This window comes from Myzus persicae, unplaced genomic scaffold (genome assembly GCF_001856785.1).
Source record: "Myzus persicae strain clone G006 unplaced genomic scaffold, MPER_G0061.0, whole genome shotgun sequence".
In the NCBI taxonomy this organism is placed as follows: Eukaryota; Metazoa; Arthropoda; class Insecta; order Hemiptera; family Aphididae; genus Myzus; species Myzus persicae.
Genome location: NW_019103680.1, coordinates 115183 through 142033, shown reverse-complemented (window position 1 = coordinate 142033; position 26851 = coordinate 115183). Strand labels below are relative to the sequence as shown.

Below are 26851 nucleotides of genomic sequence, written 5' to 3'. Positions count from 1 at the left end.
TCATTTATTATATAAGATTTAAGTTTTTTTTTAAGATTTTTCTCAACATATTTATTTGTGATATGGTTTTCAAATACTTTATTGATGCAGTACCTATTGGCTATTATTTAATAAATCATTTAAATAAAATTGCTTGGAAATATATAAGTACTATTATAATATTATTATAGTACTAACAAAGTATAGTAACGCCATATTGAACATTTTCAATAACGATTATATCTAAATAGTTATATAGGATTTGTAATTTGTATTGCATACATACATTGTCAAGCAGAAAAAATAAATCTATTAATAGTGTAAACAAATACCATGCAATTTCACATTCAGCATTATAACAAATGATAAAAAAAAGTTAGAATTGTATTTTCTTGTAGGTATGATATTTGATTTTTATGATGACATTTAAAATAAATATTTTGTAATTGACACTTTTTGTTTGATACAAACATAGCTAAATATTTTTTTAGTTATACATTAATTTGAACTTACTAAGGGTATAATAATAATTGTTATGATTTATATTTTTTTCAATTATACACTAATAAAATAATATAGGCTACGTCAAACTTCCTTCAGAACTTACATGTAGTTTACGTAAATTTATATATTCTATTAATTTGAATAGATAGTTAAATTTATACTTATGGCAATTTAAAGTAACCAAAAATTGCTTTAATCATTTCAAGTCATTTAATTTGTAGGATTAAAAACAATTTTGAAACTTCATTTTAATGATTATAGAGAATGGGGATAATGACCTTTTTTCATTTCACTTAAGACATAAAAATGTGATTTGGATCTGTATGTCATTTTGTAACTTAAATTGTTTATTTTTTTAATGATTATACATCGATACTTTCAAACTTAATTTAAGTTTTAATAAAACTTTGCTCATAACTTTTTTTCAAATGTATTTATAATTATAGGTTTAAGTACTACTTATTTCAAATATAGGTAATTGCTTATCAATGGGTGTCTTCTTACTTTCAAAAGATTTACTTGTGTATTTTACATTTATTTTATAGAAAAAAAAATGCATACATACACAAGTCAATTATTATCAATTATTTATTAGTTCATTTTATGCGAGTTTTTCATGAAAATTACTGATTTATTACTGAAATATTCTGCATACTAGTAAGACTTATTATTTTATTTACTATAACTTATTATTTTATAGATAGCTGAAAAATTATATTACAATTAACATTATGCATAAATAAAATATTTACGTAAAATCTAATGATTAAAAATGTAATTTTGAGTTTAAACTTAAAGATGGTATACTATAAACTTATACCATATAAACTTAAAGAATATTATATAAATATAAATATTATACTGAAATTAGTAATTATGCTATTTCTATTTAAAACTATCGTAGTGTGGTCTATGAATATAGTTTTTAATAAAATATAAGAATTATACACCATTTCAAAAATACACAGTAAGTAGGACCTGCAATACTAGGTTGTTTGGTAAATAATTAACGTAGGTACCTATACCTAAATTAGTTATATTAGTTTATATTATAATTTATAAGTATACATTTTACTTTAAGGTTCGGTAAATTAACTAAAGACACAATTACATGACCAATGACCATGTATATAATTTTTAAATAATATTTCAACTTTTTGAAAATGTTTTGTGTGTGAATAGTTAATTAAGAACTTAAATGATACAATTAATTGATAGTTAGACGATTTGTTGAGTTTAATGGAAATTGTATTAATAGTCAATAGGTAAATAATAAAATATAACATTATGTTACTGTGACACTGTGTATTAGATACGTCTCTTTTTTTAGTTTGACAATAATCATCTCATATATTCGTTAAGGTTTAACATACAGCTATTTTATTTTTGAATATTAACTAATTTTGTGAGTTTGGTTTAGTGATGTGTTTTTGACGTAGAAAACCACTTAACCTATACCTATATAAACATAATATTATGTGGTGTATGTGACTATACTGACTAACGCACAACATAATATGTGATTTCTTTTACTTTCGATAGTTTGTATAGACAAGTAATTGGTATAAGATAGTTCTGATAAAGCTTTCTCTCTGATTTCTATACACTTAATAAACACGAAAGTGTATCATGAAATATTAGGTATAATAAATAATGGATTAGCAATGTTTTTTTTGTGTTTTCCTAATAATTAAAACAGATTACTTTTCTACCTATTACGTCATATTTTGCTATAAAGTTTGATACCTAAAAACTTACATTTTAATTTAATTTGCGTATAATTTTTTTATGTTTTTTTTTTATTAATAATAGACATTCCATACCAGCGGGCACAGTAAGAGTATTAACTATATAAAACTAAAAGAAAACTTGAAAAACTTGATCGAAGAAGTCATCCATTGATGATACTTAAGTTTACGTATTATAAAACTCATATTGATAATATTAATATTTCTTTAAAAATGTATAGAACTTAATTAGGTATACAAAATATACAAAACAACATGTTTTTAATTTAATTTAATATAATAGTATTGTCACCATGTATACTATAATTATAGTCGTATAGAGATTTTGTTCGTTTTGATTTGGAATTATTTGTATAGTTTATTATGTCATCCTTAATGGTTTTATTAAGAATTATGAAGTGCATTTCGATTTTACCTTGGTATTGTCTCTATACAATGTACAAGGACGAATATTACTCTGACGAAAAAGGGGGGCTTATTTTTGTAAGACTATAATTCTTATATAATAATAATAATAATAATAATATTTTAATTAGTGATAATATACAATTTAAATAATTCTGTTATACAAATAATTATAATGTATTATGTAAATTAGAAAAATGATAAGTTAATAAACTACTGATTTTGAAATTACCCAATTGTTGTAATTACTTAAATTTATTGTCAGATTAACATTTAATACCTATTAATATATTATTTTTTTACTCTACGTATTCAAAATCAATTGGTTACTTAATAATAACTGTATTGCTCCTCTGTTTTACTCCTTATTAGTTTTAGTTTTTTAAATATTCTTATTTTTTTATTTAAATAAAATTAAATATTTAATTTAAATGTATCAGTGCAATTTATCTGCCATTAATAATTCAAAGTTTTTGATTGTTAAAAACAAGAACAATTTGAAGTAATGTATAATTTATACATTTTTGGAATAATATGGATACATTTTAAAATTTTAAATGAACAAAATAGTTTTAATAGTTTTGGCAATCATGTTTGGCATATACTTATGACTCATTTGACCTATTTGGACCCTTAACAGCCTTTGCGCATGATAAATATAAATATAAAATGTCATTGGAGATTCGAAGATTACAAAGGGACATTAGAATTTATAGTGATACATTAATAATACTTACCATATTTTAAGATTGATTTCCAATTAAAATATTTAATTTTTAAAGTGTATTGAAATAGTTACCATCATAGGGAAATTATTGTTACTTGTAACTTGTAAGTACTTTCATACTGTTTAGTAAATTATTTATGTTTTGTAGTGTTATCTAATGCATTTTTTACAATGGTTTGCTGCAAACTTCTTTTGGACCTATTTATATTTTTTAATTTAAATATTGCTTAGTTACATGTTCTGGATTTAAATTTTAGGAAAGCATTAATGAATCCAATACTTAATTATTTAATTTATTAAACGGATATTATCATAAACCATATCATAACTCACGCTGAAGTTCCGTTACTCACTGGATGGTTCTTCCCTCTTGCTAACAATACCCTGTTAAACTAAATGTCGCCAATGACTCAAAGCCTTAGTTTTTTTACCAATCTATTGTTGTATCCAAGCTTTTAAGTTTATGGTGGACTGGGTACCTAGTGATTCATTAGTAATAACTAATAAGTAATGGTTCATGAATAGTATCTACGCCGTTATATAGGATTGGGAACATTTCTCGTCTTTTTAACGGTCAATTGATATGTTTTTGTTACATTTATATTTATCTTACATGATTTATAATTGGCCAAACGTCCTGCCACCAATAGCCCTTGATATGCCATTTACATTTTTAGTGTTAGTAAATTTAAATTTTCAAAATATTTAAATAATATGTACCTACTTATCCATGTATAATTATTTCTTTATTTTAATATGCTCAGGAGTGACTGAGACAGTTATTTTTTTTCGATCCTTCACAATATATTTTGAATTTTCCACCGATTCAAGTTAAAAAAAAAAACATTCTATTTCTAGTGTATATATATATAATGTAATATATTGTGTATGTATATATATATATTTGAGTATTTGAGTATTTTGTATATATATATATATATTATTATATTTGAGTGATATAAAGGTCATATATGAAGAAAAAATTAAGGCCCCAACAAGAAAATTGTGGCTTAGGCATCATATTTTTCTGGCCAGCATAAAATATCCCTGTTCAATGTACTACACATGTAAATATAAAGGACATGGGTTGATACTAGATTGTATAAATTATTAATTAGGTACATAAGAAACAAAAATCATAGAAATAACAAATTATTTGACAAAGCTGATAACGAATACCTATAATTGTTTCCAAAAACTGTCGTTTATAGCTTTTTATTATATTGTTTAAAATTACAAATTGTTATATCAGTAATAATAATTTTGTTGATGTTAATCATTTTTGGTTTATGGTGCAGTGTTACCGAGTCATTGAACAATGAGCTGATATTGTTTGCCATTAAAACAGATTAAAACACTATACATATAAAATAAAAGTTTATTAAAGGTCATACTACTCATAATGTCATGTAATTTTGTATAAAAGGTCATGCCATTTGATTACTTTATTTTTTTTTCATTTTTTTTTCGTATGGGGTGGTTTTTCAACCATGTAGTCATTAGACTGTATCTATAATGTTGTAGTTTGAGAAATATGTGAATATTTGACGACTACAGATTATAATTATATATATTTTAGCGGCAATGTGTATAATATATAAAATGCCTAGGAATTCTATATAATACCTGGTGGTTTTTAAAAAAGTGTATAGTAAATTTTTTTTACACACATTTCCTAAATATTTTGTATAATAACTAGACATTTCATAAAATTACAAACAACAAATTGGCAATCTGTAGAATAGTGATATAACCCAAATAAATAGATTTCCTTCTATCATAATTAAGACAATTATTAATTTTATTAGCGCACAAAAAAATATTTATTACAAAGTAGGTATCATTAATATTACAGAATATAATGCATAAAAATGAAAAAATAATAATTTGTAAATTGTATGGGTAGTACTAACATGCAGTTATTAATTATTATTACTATTATATTGTTCTATAAAATACAAAAATCTATGTAGAACGTAGGTACTTATTAGGAATAAATACAATTTACTTTTTTAAATTTATTTTTAATTTCGTTAAGACAAAATAAATGTTACTAAAGTATTCTATAATTACAAAAAAAAACATTATATTTCATATGTTTAAGTTTATAAAAAGTTGTTAAATTTATTTATTACAACACTAGGTTAGAATGAAATTTTGAATTGCAGCGAAGATAACAGATTACTAATGGATTTATATATTGTCAAATATCAATAGTTACTGATTATATGGATTTAATATATTACCTATACATTGTTTGGCATTTCATATAATGGTTAGGTAATTTAAACAATTTTATAGATTGCCGGCTGTATTTGGTGTTATATAGAATTCCTAGACATTATATAAAATACCAATATTATACATATTGCCGCTAACATATATATACATACATTTTAGGTTAATTATGTTTAAAATTATTAGGTACGTATAATTATTTTAAATAAATAGAATATAAAGAGAATATAAAGTACTCCAATGTCAAATCTATCATTGAGAAAAAGAAATAACCAAGAAAATAACATTTTATGTTGTAACATCAAATTTAAAATAAATATATAGAGAAACGAAACATTTTTGAAGATAATTCGTTATTGGTTGTCAACCGATTATTAACTAATTGTCCGTGGGTTTCGTTTTTAAATGCTATGAAATTATAATGATACCTTAATAATTGCTTTAACAAAATATAAATAATTGTATTTATTGGATTTTTTGATTATGGTATTATGACATAGTTAAATTGCCTAAAAATGTTTATCTAACTACATTTGTATTTTAAAATATGTGTCTATTATAGTTTAGTACTAGTTATACTGATAATAGCTTATATGTATATAGTTAGTAACTATATATAAGAATTAACTGTTAACTGTTAATTATTATATATATAGTCTTTTTTTATAACCTAAAATAAAATATGTCACTTATAGACACTACAGTAATTGACTAATTATTTTCTCCTTAAAATATTTTACAGATCTGGAAATATTTACTTCCAAAACGAAATATTTCATTAAATAATGATTTTGGAACTAACGCAATTTGAGAACCTACTTTTTCTTTAAAATTAAATACCTATGTAAAATATATTATAATTTTTCATACTTTACAGCTTAAATCTAATACTCAAGACTTAATACTTATTCATAACAAAACGATGTATGCTATATTTAACAAGCATTTAAATATTTGTATTGGTCAACAAATATATTCCTTAAACTGACTAGAATACATTTTTGGAAAATAATTCTTTTATAATAGGCGTATAAATTTCTTAGTATAAAACCCCAGGACCAAACAAAGCAAAAAATATTTTCAATAAGTTTTTCGTGATTCGTTAAACAGTCGGGAGTCTTTGATGAGGGGAGAAATATATTGGGTACAAAAACCATACAATATTATATGACGCATAAGTAAATATTTTGTATAAATTCAGAAGGATTGTAATATCACCCATATATAAAAAATTGAAGAGTAAAAAATTGTTGGCAAGCACACGCGGGTTAAGTCTGTTTAAATTACGTTAATTTTGATTTATTAAAACTAGCAATCAAGATGTCTTATGTAAATATTAAATACGAAATAGGTATCTACAGTAGGTACACACATATTTATATAAATTTATTCTGGGATATACTCCTTAGGACTGAATAAGCATAGGATATTTCTACTAAAAACTGAAAGAAAGTATTATTAGAATTTAAACTTATATTTATGAAATTATTACGTATTCTAAGTAATTTACGATAATAATTATTTGTCAGCTTTGTAAAGTTAAACGAAAATAAGTCTTAACACTAAAAATAATAAATAATATTGCATACTATTCTATTTTTGTTTTTTTTTGCTTATAAAAATTGTATAGTTAATTTTTATTCAGAATATTCTTGGTATACATTGTTTTGAGTTGTGTACTATGTCACTATGATATAGGTTTGTTTTTCTGAAGTTATAGAACACGTCATACAAAAATGATCAAATTGTGAAGTATTTAAATAATACTTATAAAGTATAAAGTTTTTTTATAGACGTAGATGTGACTATATTAATGAATATTGTAAAATAATTCAACACATATACAACTATTCTTAATTATGCAATTAAAATCCATTTTCACTCAAATATGCAAAAATATGCAACAAAAAATTAACCACGACTACACATTTCGATGAAACGTCGATATTTTTAATTAATATTATTCTAGGTAAACTGTAGAAGAATATGCATTTTGCATATAAGTTCAGACCTTACTTATTACCGTTGTCGGTTGTATAGAATTATAAAACATACATTGGACTCTCATTATAGATAATTTAAGTGTATACATAAAACACGATGAGTTAAAATTGCCGATAAATAGATGAATATCCATGAAACTGTATTTACTATGAAATATTGTTGTTCATTTATTTTTTGATAGTTCAACTGGACTTTCTGTACATAAATAAGTCAGTTTTAATCTTACATTTTACATTTAACTTATATTATATTTTTTTAAATTTTTATATCCCCTTTCACGTTCATATCAAGTTTATACTTATAATATTATAATAAAAAAACATACATAATATTTACTTACCTACATCATTTTTTGATTAATATTATTCTGTACAAATTAAAAATACATTATTATTTTTATTATATTTTCCATTGTTTAGACACTACAATTTAGACTGCTTTATTTGGTTGAAATATATAACACTTAAGCAATGGTTAGGTTAGGTTATTATTAAACTAATACTTTTATTCCCTCAAAATACATTTTGCAATAAACTAACAATTGTTCAATGTTCCGAATCGTAAACTGTACATAATGCAAGTAATAATAAATAACTTTTTTTTTTACATAACATTATTTATCCACTTGTATAGAATTATAACAAAATATGTGCAGTGTGTAAGTACTTACCTACATACCTTATTATAAAGTTTTGAGTTACTGAATAACATGTTATAGTAATAAAGGAGATAGTAATAACTCCATTATCGATTGTTAATATATTATTTTAAGAAAAATCCATTTGCTTTTACTTTTTTTCATAAACACAAGGGGAAAATCTTAAACGATAATGCAGGGACTTTTCTATATTTTGATGGTTCGCTATTCACAGCATTTGGGGTCCACAGATGTTTCCATGGCAACTGACAAGTGCAACATACACTCTCACCCTAGCATCCCTCAGACGCAAATCGATATCAATCTCTATAATATACCGTGTAAACTTCACTAGTAATAATATTTTTAATAGTTGCCAGTTGCCACGTAAGCTAAGCTATGCTATAAATCTTAAATAATGTTATATTTAATGTTTATACAAGTATAATTTATTAACACCGTTAATAATATTAATTTGAAGTGAAATTTGATATTTTTTATACTATTAAACGTTTTGATGTATATAATGTTCGTAAATCTTAATGATGCAAATAGTCGAGTTATGAAAGACTAATCAGAATTATTCTGAATTCCTCATTAGTTGTTGTTAAAAAAGTAATATAAATGCAAATAATTGGAAACAAACGTCAGCTTAAATAAAAAAAATCTGCGTATTTCTAGTAACATTTCGGTAGTGATTTTGACGAATAAATTATAATACAGTTAATTCTACACCAAAGGATTTTTGATTTGTGTTATTTGATTAAAAAAATGTATTACGCTAATGATATGTTTTACAAAGTCAACGAATTATCAAAGAGGAATTCAATTTTAAAAGTAAATAGCTTTAGGTTTAAGTAAGGTATTATTATTTACCATACATTATCAAAATGAAAAGTTCATAATTTTGTTTTTAATATGGTTCTGAAATATGAATTATATTTTATATATAAGTAGTGAGTATATTTTATTGACCTCGGTTATGAATGGTTTTCTTTTAGTAAATTTATATTTATTAATATTTCTTCAATTATGATTGTAATTAGGTTTAACTGTATAGGTAGGTTAGGGGTTATTCGGTAACATATAACTATAATTAATATAGAAATTAAAAATGATAGAACGTCTTATACACTTGATTGTTAAGAATCACAGATAAATTTCTCATCTGTTTATGATCTAAATTTGGAGTTCAGGCTTTCTGTAATAAATATGAGTGCCAGTTGGTGGTATTTTTTTCATGCATTGTGTTTTTGTGTTTAAATGATGTGCATACCCACGTACATCATCTTATAATTTTTATGTATCTTAATTAATTATTTTATTCTATAATACGTAATAAAATAAAAATAAATTGGTGTATTACTAATTGGTTCGTAAATTTTAGTTAGTTTTACCAAATTAATCGGAGTTAGAAACTTTCACGTCATCCTTGTCCGGCTCTATAGGTAGGTACACGAGTTTATTATTGCAAAACAAATAGGTGTGGACGTAGAGTTAGTGACTCACCCATGTAAAACGTGATCATTCAAATAATATACGTACAGTTTAGATCCAATGCCCTCCACTCAATGATCTCATCTTCAATTTCCTATTATTATTCGTTATTTATTAGAGGACCTTCAACCCAATTTAGTCAAATATATTTATTTCCATTTTAACTTTAAATAATAAATAATATTATTTTTTTTTAAATAGACACTTTCTGTCTTCATACTTAAAATGAGTGTTATATTCATAAAATTATACAACATATGAAATCATTGTATTTTATTGGCGTAGGCGTTAATTTGCGTCAGTATTATAAAGTGTTGTCAAGAACTTTTAGTTTTCATAAAAATTATTTTACACTTATTGTTGTTTATATCTACAGACAACAACTTCCGCGGCTGTCTATTACAAACATTTTATGTTTACCTATTCCTTTTAAGAGATGTTTTAATAAAACAATTTTAATTTCATTGTTTATTTTTTCAGGAGCCGTTTAAATTATTGAAATTATTATTTTTAAAACTAATCATGCATTTTTAAGCTTATTCTAAAAATACAGGAGTGATCAGTGTGCTAGTTTTCTAGAATATAAAATATATTGTGTGACTTAAAAAATGTGCAGATATTAATATTATGTCTTTTTTAATTTGTATAGGAGTATAGGATAGTAGGATACTCAAGGAGGTATCTTTAGATGTACAACCATAAGACCAACGATAAATAATTTCATCCGAAAAACGATTCCATGTAATGTCGATTATCAAAAAACTAAAAATTATTAAGATGTAGGCAAACTCCATTTACTTGAGAACTGTATTTATATTTACTTATATTTCTTTAGCACTACCTAACGTTGCTTGATTTCCAAATAGTGTAGGTGCCTCCTACCTATGTTATTACGACGTTATAAAATGAAAAGTATTGAATAAATGAATGTCATCTTAGATCAATTTCCAGCAATTTTTTTTTTTATCCAATCATTGAGAAAATTGAAGTAGTTGTACCTATTAAGAAACGTGCTACAATTTTCCGTTGTCAAAGACTAATGCTTTAATTTTGGTTCATAAATATAATTTTTAATGCATAAACAACATTGTTATTGTACGTCGATTTTATAATTTTGGCCTTCGAGATTTCGCTTTATAGTCTCAAATCTGACCTCTATCACTAGGTATATAATGTTATCTCTTTGCAGTGTACCACATGTGAACAATTATTAATGGAATATAAAAATTTATATTTTTAGAGAATTAGGTATTAAGCCAAGTAATTATGATTATGTAATGTAAATATGTAATATAGAATAATATAGAATTAAAATAATAAATACATAATGTTGACATGAATATTAGTGCGCTACCTTGTGATTCAACTACCTAGTCTTGTTTAATACTTTTACCGACAGTTAGATGGCGCAGTGTAATAAAAATATAATATTATTCTTTCTTTTTTCAATCTAGAATATGAATATTATACTTTACTCCAATTACCTTATAAAATAGAACGCTCAAAATTATATTATATTTTGTAACTCTTCAAGTATTGTGCATAACATCGAGAAGATTTTTATAGTTAAGTAATTAACTGCATAAGACACAGACTTTAATGTATATTATAGATTTATTATTTTCTGCCAGTTTATAATAAACACAGGCCCCTACCTATATAGTATCATAGTATGTTAAATATTATACATATGTATACTGAAAATACTTTTTTTTTTTAGTTTTAACTTAATTTTCGATTGATTCATTTTTTTTTTTTTTTATAATTGTGTGGCCACAAATGTTTAATAATATTAATCTGAATATTAATATTAATTATATTTAATTTTCAGAATATGTTGTTTTGATTACAACTTAAGTTTTTATTTAATCATTATTATGTTACAGAAATTGTGCCATTTGAGAACGTTATACTATATTGTACCTATACAGTAAATTATTGTAAATAACAAAATTTAAAAAAAAGTCGTTCTGTTGTATAATAGGTTTCAACGTTTCAAGTGTTCCTATCTCGACATAGAATAGGATCGTCATTCGTTCGTCATTTAAATTATTTATACTTACAATTAAAAAACAAAAGTTTTTACACCATAAAGGCTATTCCAGGATATCATTGGTAAATGTCGAACTATTAGTAATCTCATTGATAGCATCCCGTTTCACATTTTTTATTTGTAGTCGTAGTTGAGTTATGTGATGAAATAAACTATCAAAACTAAAATGTACCTAATATTTTTTTATAAATCCACCAGATCGATCCACCAGACTGGAGGATTCAATAAACTACCTATACCCTTACTTACACTATTTTTCATTAGTTCGATAATAGTATCCGTGTGATTGCAGTTAATATTCATTAAATGACTGCATATATTGATATATTTACTGTCTAAAAAACAAGAGTTTGAACAGTTATATACATTATAATAATGTAATTTATTTAATAGCTATTTTTTAAACTTGAAGTTAAATAGAATTTGATCATTTGATTAAAATCCCAAGGTGTATATTAAGAAAACTGCAAAACTCACATGAATACATTTGCCTGCATCCATCTACATTTAATTTAGTAGATCTCTTTGGAAGGGGATGAGTCATAGTAACTGTTCCCGCCGATTATATCAGGTAATACAAACTGATATTCGACCATATTCAAATTTATCAAAGATGTTATTAATGTGGGTAGACCATGTTGGAAATCCCATCCACAATTACGATCTATCATTCTTAAAAGACGCGCAAATTCTTGACTTCTAGATATTTTGTACTCAATACCATTACCGAAAGATGCAATAGTTTTAAGACATGTGTTTAAAATATTCTCAGGGTATTTTGTAAAATCATTATCAGGAAGTTCTAGAAGTTGAGGGCTCCTGTGTAAAAATAAAAATAACATATTTTTATAATGTTTTATGTAAATAATAAATATATTATTGATTATGTATATTTAATAAAAGTTTATAATTGAATATTTAAATTCAGTAATCATTTTTAAGCGTTGTTTATAAATATATATTATATTTATATAAGATACTAGCTGACCTGTCAATGCTTCGCTATTGCAAGATTTCCCAGATATGTTAAATAAATATTTTTATTTTAGACCACTTTTAGTCACGTCTCCGTGGTAATGTGGCCATCTAAATTTAGCGTCACCACCGCAGATTCTTCATAATGTTGAAAAACAAAATTATATCGCTTGTCCATAGAACAATTGATGCTTATTTCAATTTTTTTTTATTTAATAGATTTCGAAGCGCTAAAATTAGAGTTCGTGTATGTAAATTTTGTAGGTATAACTATAGATGTAACAAAATATATGAATTATGCCAGTATTTTGATAATTCAAAGACTTAAAAAATTTCTTTGTAAACGATGTTATCAACTTTTTCTGGATCAGTGGCAAAAATATACAAATAAAATTCGGATATCACACGTGATAGGGCAACGTATAATTGACCGTGAGAAAAACATTTTTTTTTTTTTTTTTTTTTTTTTGTTTTTTCTTTTTTTTTTTTTTATTTTTTTTTTATCTTTTTTTTTATTTATTTTTTTAAATTTTTTTTTTTTTTTTTTTTTTTTTTTTAATTATTTATTTTATTTCTTTTTTTTTTAATTTTTATTATTTTTTTATTTTTTTTTTTTTTTAATTTATTTTTTTTTTTTTTTTGCTAAACTAAATAATTATAATAATTGTTTATTATTCCACGACGATACCGACCAGCCTAGAAGCACCTGTGGTTGTCGAGTTTGAATTGTTATTTATTTTCAGCCTGAGACTATTTCTCACTAAAAAAAAGTATAGGTATACAATTTACACGTTTATTTTTTTATTAACTTTATCGGACTAAATTTATGCCAAAAACCTTCTCTGTGAAATTTTCCTTCATTAAAAAAAAACTGCAAGACGATCCAATAAGTAGTTTCGGAGTTTACCCCGGCCATCCATACAAACGCTATCATTTTATATATTATTATAGATATATATGTATACATTTGTAATTTTTTTTTATAATTAATAATATTGTTATCATAAGTCTTTTACATAAATTATGTTTAAGAATGTATTGTAATAAACATGTTTATGCACAATAGTATATCAATATAATAGTAATATATAGTATACAGTACTATAGTGTATATATTGTTGTTTAGTCGCTTTAAGAAAAAAACAAAAAATGATAAAATGATTAATTATAATCATATTTACCTATAAAATTATAGATTACAAATATGAGGACCATTCGAATATTAAAGTTATACAATTTGTATTTAAATATGACTATCTCCTACTTTTATATACTCAAAAATTACTATATTATTATGTGTTTATATTGTATATAATATATATACCAATAGATGATGATTATGCTAATGGGGTATGCTGAGTTTCTAATTGTCAAAAATCATTATAATGGTTAGCTATAGGCTTATAACGCGCAAAATAATTTGATATTAAATATAAACTATTTGCAGCATTAATTTCCAATTTTTTAATTAATTAAGCATGAGAGTGGTATTCGAAATTCAATGATATAAACTTTTATGTTAAATGAAATAATTAATAACAGTTAAAAGCTGTAAAATGGTCATAAGTTTTTGGGCCAAATCCTAGAAACATCACTTGACATAACAGTTAGCAAACCAAAAATGTCAGATACTATCGGGAAATTACATACATACATTATTAAAAACTGTTATGTAATAGTTACTACTATTGAGTATTAGGTATCAAGTTGTAGACATAATAGTTGAAATGGTCACACTTTTCGTAAACTAAAGCATGCAATTTATAAATAAAATTCGATGAAATTTTAAACTTAATATAATGAAATAGTTGTATAAATAAACACCATGCATACCTACCTAAACCTATAGGTATGCTTCATTTCATTGATCGTTTTCATTGGTCTGCTTCTCCTGTCTTCATGTTGAACCTAATTATATTATCATTTAATTGTATTATAAAAAAATTGTGTTTATTGTTTAACCCAATTAAAAATCAAAATAAAATAATATCCATTTTAAAACTTTGAACTTAAAAGGTTTGTAAAAAAATTGTACATAAACCACATAAGGAATATTGTATTAAATTACATGCCTATGTTAAACAAATTAAAAACTGTATATATATATTATTTAACTGCACAAAATAATTCATAATATATTTCCGTGATTTTGAACACTTGAAAATATTAAACTTAAAACGCCCATAAAAAATTGTGATTATTTATTTTTGATAATCTTAAATTTAGATAGGAAATGAACAACTATTGATTATTGAGTAACCTTGTATTTTATTTTCATTCATTTTTTACTTAAAAACTAAAATTTAACATTACTTACATATGAGTATAGATTAAAAAAAATCAAAAAATTTAAATGTCAATAAATGGCAAACAAAGCGTCAATATATCTTGAAAATTATACTGAGTGTAAAAAATGCTAATATAAATATTGGTAAATAATTCAAGTTTCTACAGTTATTATTTTTTAAATAAATTACAATAACAAATTTGCAGAAAACTGGTTTTGCGTTAGAATTCCCGTTTTTTCTCATTTTTTGAAAAGTAATGTGTTATATTTGACCTAACACTCTCGTACCTCCTTCTACTTACCAGCTAGATCCAATTTTCTACCAGAAACCTCCCTCAAAGTTCATAGCATTTTAACTGGTTGAAAAATTAATTGTAGAAACGAAAATAAACACACAATATTGTAAAACCAATCGCTTCAGTATATTGATTTGATTGAATATAACTTTTTTATGGGTTAATATTAGTTACTAAATATATTAGGTATACCAATTTATTGACGAATGGATACAACTATTGATACATTTTTAAGTTGCAAACAAAAAATTGTTGTAAGACTCCTTGTAATGTTAAGCATTAGGCTCTGAAGTAAAATGGTAAAAAATGTGCACCTATAAAAGTTGTATTCATTTTTGGAGTCTGAAGAAATGTGTACACCAAATGTGTTCTCACAAATCAAAAGTAAAAATATCGTTTTCTGTTCAAACGTTTGCCAACTAAACAATATAACTAGTACGAGTACACTACGCTATATTATTTTTGATGAAAATCCGAAAATAAATCGTATTGATGTGTATGAATAATGCAACTGGCAGTATTCTTAATTTAAAAAAAATCACGTGTTCCCGTATCTATAAATGCCTGTGGTTTGGTAATTAAAAAACATGTAGACATAAATATGGATATGTACTATGTAGACAATAGTCATAATGTATCATTACTATATCATCATATTACACAAAGAAAATCGATTACGGTATCTAATTACTTTATTTTAACAATTCATTCTTGCGCCCCGTAATATCAATAAGTAGTCGTTATTATGTGTAAGTGAAAAAAAAATGTGTAAGAATTAAGGATCAGGTAAATGTGCCTACTCTTATTTCATTATTATGATTTCAATATAATAAATTAATGTTTTTTGATATTTATTCGTCGTGTAATTTTGGCAGGTTTAGACATTAGCAATTAAAAAAATTAATTACATTTACAAATCGTGGCCAGTGGGCAATGGGTATAAAGGTTTAGGTATGCACTACGTCGTACAGTTTCTCTGCTCAACTATATACCAGTCTAGGGGACGGTCGACATATAAATGCTGCAGGAAAACTGACCCTTAAATTTATAACAAGACATTAGACTGGTTTTTATAATTTTCAATATCATTGTCTGAAACACTGTTGATGAAAATGAAGTACTGACACAGGTTTCTACAATATATGTGTACAGTTAATGACGGACAATCGTGATTCTATAGTTATTTTGGTGATAAATCCGGTTTTTTTAACTTTTAACAGATATCTTAATACCTAATATCGTTTGTTATGAATTCTAGTATTTATAATCAATGATTTTAAGTGTGTCTAGCATAATCAACATTTTTAAATAAAATATTTACAAGTGTTATAGATGATATAATAAATAATAACCACTTATATAAATGCAATAATATTAGAAATATAGTAGTAAACACATCTACAATTTAGAGTTTATACTATTAGAAGTGTTTTGCTATTAACATTTTTTGCTAAATATTATGTCGATTCACGTTCATTATTGAATTATTTTATACAGAAAAAGTGAAATTTCGCTTAAATTAAATACAGCTGATCACCGTTGTAATCACCTAACCAAATTATTATTTATTTAATTATAAAATAATAGCATTAAATTCTTTATATTTCATATTTATCAATTAAAGTATTCTGAAATAATTAGATTTTTATTACGTTTCACCTATTATTATTATTATTACCACTACGCACCTATTGTTAAATACTTCAATACTGTTTTTTGCTTTTTATATTTATTTGCAGTTCATATTGTATTCTTTTAATTTTTCTCAGTAAGTTTAATTAATAAAACCTACATGGCTATACATACCATTTTAATTCTTAAGACAAACTTGGTTTCTGAATTTTGGTTACATTTCTATTATTATGTGAACCTTGATCATCCTAGTATGAATGTAAAATGTTTTTAAGTTAAGAAATATTATGTGATTTTTTAAGTAGGTAGGTACCTAATAAGAATCGATAAAAATATAATCTTAGGATAAATTAAAAAACAATTTTCATTAATAACTTATTTAACGAATAGGAACGCATGTGGAATAAAAACGCGTAAGTTGTTGTAACATAATACTGTTTGAATAAATATACATTATAAATTATAATTTATATATTCGTATAATATTATACGACGAAAGTATATAATATAACATATGTTTGTATTGTAATTTAGAACAAATTGAGTCGACAAAAAAAAACTAATTATATGCCTGCTTGAATAGTGATACCTATGTAATATCAGACTGTTTTGAAAGAAGAAACCAGACAATTAGGTATTCATTAAAATATCATTCTTAAGTGTTTCAGTTCTTGTCTACACTCGAAGGTCGTAAATCAGACTCCTCTGACAGCCTGACACCGCCATTGTCCATCGATCAACCTAATATGTTGGGCGATGAGCTTACATATATAATTATGTACAGGAAAAAATGTATAAAATGTGATTCTCTCAAATCACGATCGTACACGCAGTTATAATAATATTATAATATAAAATATAATATACAACGCACAGTATTTCGGATTTGGACGATTGTGACATTCGAATCGAATATAACACAATTACGTTGGTTAGAGTGAATGGTCAATTATTATATTGTATAAGACTATCACACTGTAAAAACGTGTTTTATAAAGGAGCAGGGGCACCTTTCCTGATATTTTTATTGTTACCTATATAGTAAATATTATTATAACTTAGAAGGGTAACAATCTGTTTTATCGATTTTTATTATTTATTTATTTATTAATATGTATTACTTTTCGGAAAAATAATATTTTAGCAAAATCTAAAATAAAAAATAACGACATAACAATAAATGATAAGTATACTAATGAATATAACTAATTAGATAGTTATAGTTTAGACAATGGATTGTATAATATTATGGAATATCCCGATTGTCAATGTTATGTACACCTTTTTGATTACGGTTACTCCGTTGTTCCTTGTGTATCCACTATATTTTGGTTTACCCATAATAATCTATCTTTTCCTTCCACCGAAAAATGTCGGGGAAATAGTTTTGTGCTTGACAACGGTCTGTCGTATGGCTACGCCCAAGTGCCTGACTACTTATAAACAATTTATAAACATAATTGAACACACAACAGGTGCAAAATGTGTTCGTTCGGAATAACAAACATGAGCCTTCCTCGACGTCCACCGTCCCCCCCAAAAACGGTAAAAAAATCGTTGTCTGTTCATCCGGCGTAGACTTTACGACGGCCATACTCCTGTAATATACCGGTAGTTAGGTATAACTGTGTAAGATATATACATTCATTGCTTATATTATTTTTTGAACACGGTGTGCATGTGCAAGAAGTTCGGTGAAAATAAAATAAATGGACACAGTAGTACATGACGTGTTGGCAAGGCATATGTGTGTATGCGGTAAGGGCGTGTAGTGAGCCATATCTCAGTGGCGGACAAGGGCTGCAATTCGTTTACGACTGAAATCGCCTCATTCGACACTCGTATTATTATTTTTTTTGTCGCGCCACTGAAAACGCCTCTTTATCGACGTTATACGACGACAATCCGCACTGTAGTGATGTTCTCGCCTTTCTCGGCACCTGTCTACTATTTGGATTTGCCTGCAAACTGTCTCGAAGAACAGCACAGTAGTGACCCGGTCTAGTAACAGTGGTAGTATTTGATATTATATGGTATATTATACAAACCGTATCGATGCGCGTCCGCGTGCGTATTGGTCTAATTAGGACGCGTGGTGGCGGCAGATTTCCACCAATTTTCCGGAAAAAACCATTATTTACCGTCCCCGCTTCGAACCGAACACTCTCGGGGCAGAAATGAAAAAATGTGTAAGTCACCGCACCTGACGAATACAAAATAATATAGATCATTGCTCCAGTGCACCCTGCAGCATACTGTATACCGAACGAGTGCATTAACGGGGTCGGAACACTGCAGCGGACGACGACATATTATGCGCAACGCGTCTTACCCACACACAAACACATATTGGCGAACGCGAATTTATCGAGCCGTACGCATTAATATTAATTAATAATAATCGTCGAACGCCCTACATACTATTATGTGCGGAGTGGCGGCGGCGGCGGCGGCGGCGGCGGACGTTCGCGCCGGACCGGTTTTCACGGTGACCTTATAATAAACGTCGCGCGCGGGTAGAGGCCGCCGCCGCCGAAGATATCAGGTGCCGCCGCCGTCGCTCGATGATAATGCTCGCTGGCGTGACGACGGTCCAGTCGTATCGCAGATTCCGTTACGGCGCCGACCAGGACGTGTTGTTCGTATTGTACAGCGTGCGCGTGCTTGCGTGTGATCGTCGTGCGTGTTCTCGTGTGTGCGTGGTCCGTGCGCGTTTTAAGAAGAAAAACGCATCCCCCGTCGTCATGATCGCCGCGACGGCGGCGGCTGCGCACTGTTGCGACGGCGAAGAACTGCGCGTTCCCGGTTCGCCGCAACCGTACGCTCGTCGAGTTCGCGGGTCTTGGCGTGATTATTTGGAACCGCCCGGCGACGGTGTCGATATCGTCCGCGATCCGTACGTCTACCACGACGACTCGTACGACGACAACGAAGACGACGACGACGACGACGACTTAGACGAAGAGGAGGAAGACTCCTACGACGATTCGTACGACGACGAGGAGGACGGAGACGAAGACTGTTCTTGCTGTTCGTTGTGTTCCTCGGGCGGCGGTGGACGCCGCGGACGGGACACGCCGCCTACGTCGTCCCGATCCTCCTCGTCGTCGACGTCATCGTCGTCGTCGTCTACCGGTTCGTCCCAGGCTGCTAAAGCTGCGGCCAATATTACTTCTCCGGCGTCGCCGCAGCCACCGACGCTAAGACACCTGTCGCCGGTTTTCGAACCGTCCATGCGCGGCTCGTGCCGGTGCATACGGTGCCAAAAGCGCCGTTACTCGTTGGACTTTTTCAAGAGCTCCGACTTCAGGCGAGGCATACCGTCTCCCAACGTGTACATGATCGACGAACGGTCGTGCAAAATCGTCCACGATTACATTCACGGTAACCAAACCATTATATTATGATATTATATTATAGTTAAGTCCGATTAGCTGATATTTTCCTTTTATTTTATGAGCTTGTAAAGTGTATTACGAATCCGTTTGGTGAGTGGACATCAACGATTGTATAATCATAATAATTTTCAATCAAATTTGATTGTAATCCACGAGATAAAAGAAGAGAAAATTTAAATTATTACTATTTTGAGTAAACCTTAGAAAACATTTGTTGAATATTATATAGTAGTATGATTATTCTTGCGTGACATGGGTCATTTGTAACGATTACCGTCTGAACCAGTACCTTAAATCCAACAGGCTAAATTCAATATGAAGTCAGTTGAGTGTTGGATGGTTTGCTATAGTGTATTATAACTTATAACCTTAAATTCAAAATGTATGCAGACGTAGTTAATATATTACATCCATACATTAGCAATACATTAAATTTTTCATTCAAACGTCAACAGTATTAATTTTAGATTTTTAATATCGTCGCACTGCACAACTTCAACCACAACTCTTTAGGAACTCGCGAGAGTTGACTAAAAAAACAGTTTTATCTAGAATAATAAGTTTTATGATCGGTCAGAAGACGCCACAGCTTTTCCCCTTTGAGAATGACGAACGGATAATATCGCAAGGCTAGTGAGCAACGTAAATCATACGTACTTGTCCGTGGCATCAATTCGGTGATCGAAGTATTTTCCGTCGACTGTCAATGTTCAGAAAAACTCGATTGTCGTCGAAAAATGTCCATACGTACCCGTCCTGCCGAACAACGCGTTGTCCCGTGTTTGATGGTAATACTGTGATTAGGTTATATGATAAAATTGATGCTGGACGATTCTTGTAATAAATATATTTGTGAACCACATAATCATTTCCGGTCCGGGAAATTCGTAATCTTCCAGAAGTTAAGTTAAAAGACGTACTTACATCATGCCTACTATTTAACGACATTCATGGTTCTCTTGTAGGATATACTAAAGTTTCTCACACGCTTCTACGACCGTTATACGGGTAAAATGTACATTATGATTTATTATATCGATTTCGGCGTAATTATGTATTTTACGTCTAAAGAATAATTTGGAAAATCGAAGTTTAACCATGTAAAATATAGTTACCTTTTTTATTTAATATATTATGCTACGTCCGTCGATTTAAAAAGGTAGGTATAAATTAGGTATGTCGAATAAAAAATAATTTAAATTATATAAAAAAGATCTGAACGCACTTAATAATATCATTCTATTAGTACGTACAAAATGCGAACAACAAAATGTAATATCGATCGTTACAGTGAAAATCACAACAATTACTAATAACAATAAGTAATGGCCAATATACTATATAGGTATACATAATATAAGTAATACGTGCGTAATACTGCGCTATAGCGGTTTGACACAAAATGACAGTTGTATCAGTTAAATCAGTGAAAGTATTTTAATTTATTGTTATTAACCTGTAACTGCGATATTAATACAATTAAATTATAATATACCAAAAAATCGAACCCTCCAAAGCACACTAATATATTGATTGAAGTTCTTGGTAATTTTGTCATGGTCCACTTATAACTTATGAACTCCATATTTGTGCAATCATCTGGAGTCCTTTTAAAATTCGATGGTTATGTTATAGCCAGATAGGCATTGTATAGCATTAACTATTATTATTTATTATTAGTATATAGGTTGCGTTTAGATGACGTGAATCGTTTTTACAATTGTTTTCAATTTAAACAATATATTATGTAGGTATATTAAATTAAGTAAATACATTGGTACCTAATCGGTAATCACGCGTGTACCACATACCTACTATTATATTGTGTTTTCACAAAGTTTATTAACGTCATTTGGTTTCTTTTATTTTTAATACACCCAACGATGTACGCATAGTGCATACAAAATATGCTAGACACTAGTTTGCCTTAAATTACTACGGCGAGTTTGTCAACATTGTAAGGTTGTTTTTTTTACACTTTAATTTCCACAGTCTTAGTTTAGCTACCATAATTTCATCTCGAATACTTACGTTCTTATACGTATAACGGTCCGTTTTTAACGAGTTTCATTATTATTATTTTTATAGCTCGTTTTACACTGTGTCTTACACTCTTACGTATTATGTTGTTTACTTTTCAAGCGATAGAATTCTAAGCGTAAAACATAAAAGCAATAAAGTATTACATACAAAAAAATGTTAATTTGTTTCTACTTTATTAAACAGTGGTGTTATTTATGACAATATTTTATGCTCCAAAAACGTAAAAATATATAAGATAATTTCGTATTTGTTTACACTTTTACAGACGATTTTGTTAGTTATAAAATAAAAATGTACAAAAGCCATATTTAGTTACAGTATATATCCAGGAATTAATAATTCACTGCAAATATTCGTTGTATAACTGTTACGGTATAGTATTTCATAACAGCATTCGAATTAAAAATTTGCTACATCGAGTTTAAATAAAGTTTAGGTACCTTTGGCTTATTTTTATTTTATGGGTTTTTAGCCAAACTGCTTTGAAGGTCTATTGTATTTAATAGTGTATTCCATACGTAAACATATTCTTCTCAAGGGTTCGAGCGAGTGTTGTAAATCCTGTAATGTTTTATTATGCTAATAAGTTTAATTTTAAACTAGTTTTAACTTGTAATACATGCCGTGACCGTAGCTATTAAGAGAAAAAACGGAAAGCAATTAGGGCCCCGAGGGTAATTGAGGGTTAATTTAACTCAATTTCCTTGCTTCTGTTTTTAACCTGAAATGAGAATTCTTTGTCTACAAGTTAAAAATAAAAATTGAAAACAAATTAGTGTGTGTGTATGTGTTTAAGTAAGAATAACGTTTCGCTAATAAAAATTGAAAAAAAAATAATAATAAATATAATGAAAAAGTATATAATACCATACGTTCAATAAAATGGTTTACCACGCGTATTGTAAGAGAGTGAACCACCAGAGGTCTAGAATTTTAGGTCACAGAATTTGAATTTTAAAATTATATGTTTGAATATGTTCTATATACATTTCTAAATATGTGTCTAATAATATTATGATTTAAAAATTATTGCTCTCGGGTTACGTACGTTACATTGGCACGTCGCCTCCACCGCGTGACCATAGACTAAAATATACACACTGCAGCATACCTATAATGTATATTTTTTAATCTGTAAGCAAACGATTTAACTGTTTTAAAGCGCTTTCCGTTCAGACGCTATAGCTCACATATCATTACAACGACGACAATCGGTTAATGTCGTATTTATGTACACAACGGGCCCGGGTCGTATAGGGCGTTTAGACCATGTAAATACATATATATATATAAATATATACATAAAGTAATAATATACACTGTGGCTGTAATTATAAATATAGAGACTTAACCCGAGTCGTGAATCGGTTATTAGCATAATAATAACAATAAATACTTCGAAGGAGAGGAAAGAAAAATATGTATTACACATATTATTAACGGGTCGGGTATTACGGAGAGACGGAGCGCGGATGGGCTTATAATAATAATAATAATAATGAGACGAGAGAAAGAGAAACGACGACGACGATGACGACGAGTGCAGTAGCCATCGTGAGCTCGCACAATGGATGTGTGTGTGTGTGTGTGTGTGTGTGTGTGTGTGTGTGTGTGTGTGTATAAATTATGCAAGAATCCCCATCAGGGAGAACATGCGAATTTATTACTATAACGTCCATCAACCGGTTCTGCGAAGGGCCGGGCCGGATGATCTGATTTAAACTGCGTATGTTTGCTTGCAGCGCAAAATCGTAACCTGCGTGTCCAGGGCATGAAAATAATAATATTATATTATTATCGTCGTCGTCGTCTTCGTCGTCGCCTTCGTTGCCGTGTGAAACGGAACCTTTTCGACTTTTCCACAATATTCGAGGGTGCGGTACACTGGGAAAAATTGATCGTCAGGAAACGACAACCACGCGTCGAATACAGGTGGTGGGATATTGTTTAGGCACTAACGCTACTTAATTGTTTGCTGTATTATTCAATTATCATTGTTGTTGATATTATTATTTTTGGGCATATAATATAGTAACAGTAAACATTGCGACGCGAACGTCGAAAACTCGAACCTGGCGTGTCCCAAACCTCAAAGATTCTATTGTATTTTTTTCCAATCCTTTCATTGTTGACTTTGTGTTTTACAATTTTACGTACCAGGAATTACGATAGATTGCCTAATAAGTATATACGACCAATCGCAATATTGCATACAAATTATTTCTCAGTATTTGCTTTCAAACAAAACGGTTTTGGTTTTCTACATGAATATAATATTGTGTACCTACTACCTATGCTACCTATACATATTATAATTGTATTCATAAAACACTTTACAATAAGTATGCATAAATCGAAATTCGAACGAGCTGTTTCTGAGTTTTTAGCTTTAAATACTTAGTATATACGTAGGTTTATGTTCAAGCACATCGCTAGAACACAAGCAAGTAATGCGTTGTTTTAGTGTGGCATACAGTTTTAAAGCAATTGAAGGAGCAAAAATTAAATAAATATCGGTAAAGAAAATCGACTTTTAAATTTTCACTTTAGGCGGAAAATATCTAACAACGGGAATGTCTATGGTAAGAGATTTAGAGATATGGTCATGATGATTTTAAAATTATAGTAATTATTAATAATATAGCACAATTTTATAATTTGCAAAACTTATCCACTTATCCTAGTATATAATAAAAATCAGACCAAATATTAGATAACCACATCTATTTTTTATTTTGTGTAGAACTATCACCATTAAATAACTATATTAAGTATATTAATAATACTATATTAAGTACTCTACACTATTTGTTTATTTTTAGTAGATATATGGAGTTGCATAAGACAGTAACTAAGATTGAATTTCGGTTTTGACGAGACCAGATTTTCAAAAAAAAACACCTGATTCACAAATGTCCAATAAAAAAGAATGCGGTTATCATTAAAAAATAATAAATATATACCCTCATAGGATATGTTAAAATATATATATAAGTATTTAAAAATATTTTCTTTCAATATAGTTTCAAATTTCAAAAATCAGAATTTGAACGAGTATAGAATTAATTATGAATGCTTGTCGAATCATCCTATATAACGGTTATGTTTTTATTAGCATCACCAGTCTGTTGATAGTTGTTAATTGTTTATATTACGCGTGACGATAAACATAAAAAAAGTAAACATTTACAAATATATATTCATTTCGAGCACAACGTTTGTCTAATTTTAATCGTACGTATATTGTATTTTATACCATGGTCCTCGGGCCTTAAATATAATGGCTATAATATAATATACGCCATAGAAATCAGTGTAAAATATCGGTGGATATCTATGAGTGTGTGGTTTTATTATCATAAAAATACAATACTACACGTAAAATTGTACGCACGATTATACATTTTAATGGAAAAAAATATATATATAAGTATATTATGAATGTTATTTTAATAATAATATATGTTGTTATCCAACTGACGTTAAGTGACGTGCCGTTATAACGATATCCATAATTTTCGTGACGTGCAAGTTGTATTTAAGTTGTCGGGTTGTTCTATTTCCCCAGATTTGAGTGAATATAATATTATAATAATCTCGGTCTATAAACGCGATAAATGTTTATTTTTTTATTCTATTTTTTCTATTATGTCTGTTGCGTATTTATGTAAAAGAATATACTTGTCATTTTGTCAACATAGTTAGTACTTCCGTGCCTTTTCACATTCATTAACATTTTTTATGAAGTTCCTCTGAAGATTTAATAATAGTCTGGTAAAAAGGGTATTTTAAAATGAAACTTGAATTCTTGCAGTTGATTTCGTTTTCACACGCTTAAGCTGTTAGGATTATTTATAGTTTTTGTATTTAGATACGAATATTTCTGATTTACAGATGACAATGACAATATTTTATGTGAACTGCAAGCACAATTCAAACCCGGAGTACTTATTTTCTTATTATATCACTTTACGCCCCTTAGCATACCTGTGAACATATGACTATTATCTGAATATTATGAGTATGGAAACATGACGTGGAATAAGATATACCGGGAATATCGCGTAGGTATACAATATATATATAAGTAGAGAGAAGATTAAAAAATGTTCTCAAAATTAGAACCGCTGACGGTTTGTTTTTTTTTTTAAATCGTAGACGTAAATTATTGCTCTTTCAAATTGTAATTAGGTATCGGTTATAACTTGTATATTATAATATATTGCATATTATTATAATTGCATTCGTCCGTACATTTTGAAATATAGTTTAAGGATATCGCTTCCGAAATACGCACAAGTTATTTAAATTGCCTTCTTCCTACGTAAGAAATCATAGGCATGTACAGTCTCTGCGAAAAAAACAAACATTGTCTCTGCGGATCGTACGGAGGAAGAGAGAAAGGTCAATTGGCTATAATAATAGTTG

At 28.0% G+C, this 26851-nt stretch overlaps 1 protein-coding gene across 3 annotated transcripts in view; it reads left to right on the top strand.

The window, feature by feature from the left end:
• The window catches only part of LOC111035014 (probable Ras GTPase-activating protein), a 141642-nt gene that overhangs the window by 3167 nt on the left and 111624 nt on the right, over nucleotides 1–26851 (top strand). For 2 of the 3 annotated variants that reach the window (XM_022316493.1, XM_022316491.1), the window contains exon 1: nucleotides 19619–20366. The exons of the other annotated variant lie outside the window; for it this stretch is intronic. In XM_022316493.1, coding sequence (XP_022172185.1) covers nucleotides 19727–20366 — 640 coding nt within the window. In that variant the 5' untranslated portion in view covers nucleotides 19619–19726. Of the gene's footprint in view, nucleotides 1–19618; nucleotides 20367–26851 lie in introns of those variants that run through there. 3 annotated transcript variants of the gene reach the window in all.